Genomic DNA, 7,312 nt, shown 5'->3' with positions numbered 1-7,312 from the left:
TTGGAAGTTACGGTATTGCTGGAGAAATTACCGTGACTACTGCCCATGTTCGCAAAGCAGAAACTTAAAACTGGTAGGTAAATTTTCCTACCATAATATGTGGGCCATAACACACTGTGTTTTCAACATTTTGATTTGTTGACCTAGAGGATATATTAAAAACGAAATTGAATTGAAATAATGTGCAATGAGTTGGGGTATACTCTAATATGAAGTGGTTATTGTCTCTGCCTTTCTAACTGCCAATTACTAATAATGCACAGCAAGTTCACTGCACCATAGTGATCCACACCAAGGATTTGGTACCCAATGCATGAATCAATCAACTCAGTCATCTTTGAATACCTGGTTCTGTGTCTAGCACTGTGGTAGATGCTAAAAAGGGATGGATTTTTTTTTTTAAAGACACCGTATTGGCATAAAGGAGTGGGAGGAGCAGAGATAAGACAGTAGCTGGGCACCACCAGAGAGCAAGGTCAGAGAAGGGTACTGATTACACACGGAGTATCCATGTAACCCATTTGGTAAGAAACAGGTTAAAACACATTAACACTGGAAGTAATTGTAGATAAGATGATCTTATCAATTACAATTCAGTTAATTTTTCTTTTTTTTTTTTTGGAGAGGGTTTTTGCTATAGGGCCCATGAACTCACCAGAGAGACAGAGAGACAGAAAGTGAGAAATCACCCCCCAGGGGGGATGGCCATGCTGCAATCGCTTCTCCTCCATTCTCCTCTCGGGATCTTGGGCACACATGCGTGAGTTTAAGCCGCCGGGTCCAGGACTCAAACCACGGTCGACTACATGGGAGTCCAGCGACATAGCCATTACGTTAACTGCTGGTCCCCAAATTCAGTTAATTTTTCATTCAACTAGTACTTAATGTCAAGCCTGTGCTCGCTTCTCCTCCACAGCATGTGGACACTAGGGTGAGCAAACATGAAACCCGCACCATAGGGGGGAGACAGAACAGAATACGCTACAATATATGCAGCAGTATAAAAACAGGGCACTGGTACAGGCGCTCCTTTATTAGTCTAAGGTAGCATGTTCAGGCTAGGATGTAATCTGACACCGAGTATGAGAAAATCAGCCTTGCGAGCTCAGTGTCTAGTGCAGCAAAGAACATGGAAGAGCCTCTAAGATGAAGCTGGAGACATGAGGAGGGGGGCCCTTGCATATCAAAGAGATTGGGATTGTAAGATCAGTGAGAAGCCAGCACAAATGTTACAAACACAAAAATGACAATCAGATTCAAGTTTTCATGAGCTCTGGCTTGCTATGTGGAAAATGGATTAGTAGGCCAGGAGGGAGGTAACAGAGGAAGTGGGGACACGAGTTCACCAAAATGCCAAATTCAGTTACTGAAAACAATCTGTGAGAATGTTAAGCTAAACATCTGAGAGATGGACAAAAGCTAGATTTCAATCATAACCAGGCTCAAGTACTATAGTTACTACAATATAAGGAGAAAAACCAGCTCACTTTTCAAAATATCTAGGCCTATGCACTTCTTACTCATCCCCTTTATAGACTTTTAGTGGAATTGTCAAGATAGCTGTTTTTAGCATAAAATACTAGAATATTTTAGTGCAAAAGCATAGGTAAGTAGTTATAAGTTTAGTAACAGAGCAGGAGGGTAGACCTTACATTTCTGATCTTCCACTGATTTCTCAATCATGAGACTGAACAATGTTTACATTATTCCTAACAGATGCTGGAAATGACGCTGCTTGAGTTGACATTAGAGGTGGAGTCTGCCACCAAGCGTAATATAATAAACTTCATGCAAGCATAAAACCTTGTATTCTTGCTTCTTTTTATAATTTAGGAGGTATACAACCAACCAAACACAAAAGGCTTCAAGTCTTGTCAGACTTGTGTAGTAACAGCATTTCCAACTCTTATGTACACATTTTTAAAGACCATTCCCACTCTTAACAGATATAGTGACTTTTTTTTTAATTTCTCATGTAATCATGAGAGAAAGCCCCCTCATGGGGGCTGGTCATGCTGCAGTCTTTTCTCCCCATGTCTTTGGGATTTTGTGCGCACACACACATGCCCAGCAAGCTTTTCAAGTCACGGGGTTCACTTGAATCACACAGCCATATGGGATTCAGCTGGCTTGACTGCCATGCCACCAGCAGGCCCAAGTCACTAGTTTTCTAGCCAGGCATTCAACAATTCTGTATGTGGCATGCACACGAAGTGAATACGGTAACACCTCTACTACACTGCATTACCCAGAGACCATAACTGAGTGCTGCTTGCCTACTTCCATGCATGCTCAATGGCTGCTTCTCTCCTTGGCTCTTGGGACTGTGGCATCACAAAGACTTTTGGAAAGGGATACTTTTGATAACTTAGGACAGTCTTAAATGGCAACATTGGTATATTTTAATTTTAAAATAAATCACACTTCCTTAGAACATTCTAAAGCCTTTATTTAGCATCAGGTAGATTAATTATAACACTTGTTAATTTTATGACAGCAATTAAAATAATTTACTGGCAGCTATCTAAGGCCCCTTAGAACAACATCTCAGGTTTGGGGTTTGGATGGATAAATACCGTAAGATTAATGTACCCCAATGAAAGGGGCAAAGCTACTGTACAGTAGGTCTCCATACATATTTTAAGTACACAGGTGCCTTGCAGATTTGAAATGCACAAGACCTCCTTTTATATAGTTTGATATTTATAATACATACATGAGTCCAACTTAATTTCTCGGGTGGTATTAGCCACTGAAAGTTGAAGCATTTAAAAAGGTTTGTCATTATGTGATATAGTGATTAAAATCTATATTTCTAGGACGTTTTTGCAAACTGCTAGATTTTATACATATTTTCAGTTCATATGTACAATTTAGACAGTTTAACTCTAATGCTGATTACAGAAAATTGTAAAAGTAAATTCAGAACACTAAGTAAGTAAAATACCTTTTCCAGTTGAATTCTTTAGAATTTTCAAATCAGGTATACTTATTCTGAGTCTTCAGGCAATTTTGTGTTTAGAAGTGGGGAGGGATTGAGAGGATTAGTGTGAATAACAGCCATCTTATCCATGTAGACTTTACAAAACGGCATAACCTCTACATTTATGCACACAAACATTGTAGAGGAGACTTTTAAATATTTCAAAGTTACATCTAAAACATTCAAGCATGACGGCATAAAAATATTCAGAATAACTTGATTTGGGATTACTACATAATTCCATAAAGCTAAAGTTGCATTAAGATACAAACTCTCAGTAAATACAGCAAGAACAACCATAAAAAGCATATTCTCCAACAGTTTCTCTTCTATATAAAATAGTATTCCAAATAAGTATGTTTGGATAGCAAAATTACACATTTTTCCCAAGACTTTCATGACCAACATCACCTTATCCTTTTGTTGGGTGAAATGCAAGTTATGAGTGGGTTTTTTTTTTCCTTTTTAAAACATGAGTAGAAACAAAGAAAAAAAATTTAAAAACATAGATTTAAGACTTATTCGTAGATTAGCCAAACACCCTGACTTGTCTGCATTTTAATAAATGTCAGGCAAATTGAAGTAGTTTCTGTCCCAGTAGCTGCCGGAATAAATCCAATCCTGCGCGCCATTATAGGGATTAGGACCTTGATGAAACCACCTGTTTAAAGAGAAAGGAAAACACTGATAGGGGAAATGGCTCAGAATCATAGGGTATCTGTTTCTGTACTACTTTGTAGTATAGTCAGCTCTCTGTATCCACCCGTTCAGTTACATATTAAAAACATATTATTTGTACCTGCCCTGAACATGTACACTGTTCTGTCATGCTCTAAACAATACAATATGACAAATATTTACATTGTTTTAAGTATTAAAAGTAATCTAGAGATGACTTAAAGTATATGAAAAGATGTGCTTAGGTTACATGACAATTTTGTGCCAATTTATACAAGAGACTTGAGCATCCTTGGATTTCAGTATCTGCAGTGGTCCTGGAACGAATCCTCCTGGATATCGAGGGACAACTGTATTTTCCTGTTGTAGCAATTCACTTCATTCTGTGACTTAGGGATTTCCAGAGACACTGAAGAAGTGATATGTGTTTTTCTTTAGGGAACATATATGTAGAATAAAATTTCAAAGGGACAATGACATCATGAAAAGGATTAAGGTTTGCACAGCATTTAGCAGTATTACTCCACAGAAGATCTCACAGGGCTATTATAAATGAGGTACTGGCCTAATCAGTTCCTCCTTTAGCCTCACTCCTTCCACTAGAAGGCATTCTTTCAATAATTTAGCAATAAAGAATTAGGATAATGAAACACACGTTCACAATACACCTACAGCAATAAGGTGACCAGTTCAAAGAAAATACCCTCCAAACTCTTTAAGTTCCGTTTTATAGATGACAATCAGACTAACTTGTTCACACTAGTAATTGATAGCAAACAGGTTTAATTTTAAAGATCATGATTTTTCTAACATGCCATACTATGCACAGTACACAGTAATTAATCTAGTCCAAATCATCCTGGGTCTCAATTTCCTCAATGCTAATATGGATTCTTGGGTTGCATCTAATTTTAGAAAGAGCTGCCCTAATCATTTCTTGCCCTTTAAAAAACAGGTCACCCATTTTCCATAGTACCAGCATTAAATAATGGAAATGCAAAATTACTTGCTCAAAAGGTTCACAAATTTGTGTGACATTTTAAAATACTGTTTAGTTTTCAGAGTAACATTTATGAAAATAGATTTCTCTTGGTTCTTCTTTCAAAATTAATTCTTAAAGTATTCCACAAGAATGATGTTAGATTTGTTTGTTGAGTATCCAATGTCCCTATTATCGCAACAGGAACAATAAAAATTCCAAGGAATGGAAAAAAAGTTTTATGTTAGACTAATTCCTTGAAAGACCATATAGTAATTGACTACATTTTCTAGAATATTATTAGATAAATTATTAATTTAAGTTTTGGGACTTTTTTTGCAAACCAGCAATTTAGAGACTTTATGGCTTATTGAGACTTTGGATACACTAGAGATTCTCAAGAACCATTATTTAATCAAAGTCGCAGACTTTTTGTTTACTGTATATTGTTAGACTTTACAAAGTATAGTATATTTCAAAAGTTTAAGCAGTGAAATCACTTTTGTGGGCAGGTTCAGCAAAGTCAAGTACTTCAGAAAAACATACACGTTACAAGGTAAAAATAATTTAAAAAGTTAAGCCTTGGTCCCTGGTGTCTCATATAAAATGGAGAGGGTGAAAAAGTCACAACTGCTACAAGACATCTCACAGGACTGCATTTTTAATAGCAAAGGATGTTCTTCTTTACACATGAGCTTCGTAAGTCTCCGAGCATTATGTAAGTCTACCTTTGGGGATCACCTGCTCTTGGGGATAATTTAGCCAGAACACGGCACTAAACAGGTGTACCTCTGGAGTGAGGGTCTGATGCAAAGGATTAGGGTTTCTTTCAACTGTCAGTTCTAATTGTGAGTACTTGTGTCTGGAAACTGGCTGATACCTACCACCCCTGCTCCCTTCCCCCACAAAACAATCCAGTTAACTTGCGGAAAATTTGAAAAGTTATAGGAAAGTATGGGCAGTAGGAAAGAAGGGGGAAAGATTTCTTTGTTACCCCTTTATTCAATATTTCAGCCTGGAGCCCACAGATCTTTACCAGTAAAATAACACTTTATAGAAGTATTAATTTTGCACAAAGCTCATATTGTGGGAGATAGTACATCACCATTTTTTTTTTTTTTTTTGGTCTCCCCCTACCCCACCAAATCCTGTGTCTCTCACCACTTCTCCCATGTCCTCCCCATACCCTACCTATTAAAGTGTGTGGGCTCCTCTAAAAAAATAGGTCAGGTTCACAAAGAGTTCTTTTCATAAGCTTGGATCACAGTTTATAGCCTGAGAAACTCAGTAGCCTGAACTCTCTTCAAGCGAGTAAAAGGAAATATTATCAGGAATACTAGCTTTTATTGGGTCATTGAAAAAGTCATGACATTTTTTTCTGTTTTTCTATGCAAAGTGTCATGACTTTTCTGATGACCCATATGGAGGAACAAGGGACATTAACTTTGAGTTTGATTTCTATTTTACCCACAAGAATATGCTCCTTGGCAAAAGTGCCCCACCTCCATCCTTACTCAAATGGAGTCACACTATTCAAAAATGCATTGTGGATCATGAGAACAAAGTCAGTAAGTGTGCAATCCCATTACCACGCTGGAAAAGAACTCAAAGTACATATTCTTTTGACAAATGGTCAGAAGGATTATTTTCAAGATCTGCATACAAGAACTACTGATGCTAAGAGACAGCTGTGAAAGAAAGCCTGTATAAAGCTCCAGTGAGAGCTCAAACACAGCTTATCATTTTTATTTTCAGGCAACTACAGAGTTGTCCAAAGATCTTTGCTTTCTGGATGCTAAGATTTTATCTGATGGCAAAAATTCTTAGTGGATTTTTTTTGCTTGCATTATATATCTGAAAATGTGAACAGAAAAATAAAGGACTTTAATAATTAGAAATATATTACAAAAGTGGGGTTTTCTGCAAGAAATTAGACTGATTATATGCATCCAACCTTTTCAAAGCAATGTGACTTTGACTGAAGGATTAATGAAGATAGAGGCTCTACTCATGGGTCTGCAGCTTATGAGTCATGTGCCCTTGGGCATGTCTCCTAAGTGAAATAGACCATTCTCTCAGTTTCCTGCAATACAGTGGGGGATTTCTAGACCACAGGCTCTCAAACTATATTCCAGGGGCTCTGGGACCTGGCTTATGCACAGGGTAGGAGAAGGCAATGCGTAGCCAAGGGCTTGTCCCTCAGCCTCATCCAACCAGAGCAGCTCTGTTTGCATGGATATATGTCTGCATATTCTCTGAGTTCATTTACAAGAAAGATGCTGATGAAAACAAAAAAGGTCAAAAACTAGACTAAATAATATATAAGATCATTTCTAGTTATACTAATTATTTCTAAGATGCTAATGGGCTACCAAATAATATACTTGCACGGTTATGCCCGACTCTAATGTCTATTTGATCGCTTTGAACTATGTGATAAAAATGTAGAAAATATCTTTATGCTATTCCTATTCTCAACTGAGCAATTTCATTACTCAATGCAAGTAACTCCTTATTCTTAAAAACTTATAAAGTTAGAATTTTTACTGTCCACTTTCTATTTTTCTTTTTTGCCACAGGGCACAAGTGCTTGCCACAGACAGGCAGAAAGAAACAGAGAGAGAGAAAAACTGAGAAATCACCCCCCAAGGGAGATGTCCACGTGGCAATGC

The 7,312-nt window shown here is 37.4% G+C and overlaps 1 protein-coding gene across 4 annotated transcripts in view; it reads right to left on the bottom strand.

The window, feature by feature from the left end:
- Positions 1–2,428: 2,428 nt before the first annotated feature.
- OSBPL1A (oxysterol binding protein like 1A) overlaps positions 2,429–7,312 on the bottom strand; it is a 274,120-nt gene continuing 269,236 nt past the window's right edge. For all 4 annotated transcript variants that reach the window (XM_006163672.3, XM_006163674.3, XM_006163673.3 and 1 more), the window contains one exon: positions 2,429–3,644. In XM_006163672.3, coding sequence (XP_006163734.1) covers positions 3,542–3,644 — 103 coding nt within the window. In that variant the 3' untranslated portion in view covers positions 2,429–3,541. The remainder of the gene's footprint in view (positions 3,645–7,312) is intronic.

The sequence above is a fragment of the Tupaia chinensis genome, unplaced genomic scaffold (assembly GCF_000334495.1).
Source record: "Tupaia chinensis unplaced genomic scaffold, TupChi_1.0 Scaffold142717_1, whole genome shotgun sequence".
In the NCBI taxonomy this organism is placed as follows: Eukaryota; Metazoa; Chordata; class Mammalia; order Scandentia; family Tupaiidae; genus Tupaia; species Tupaia belangeri.
Note: the sequence above shows the minus strand (reverse complement) of the source record. Positions and strands in the feature narration are given on the sequence as shown.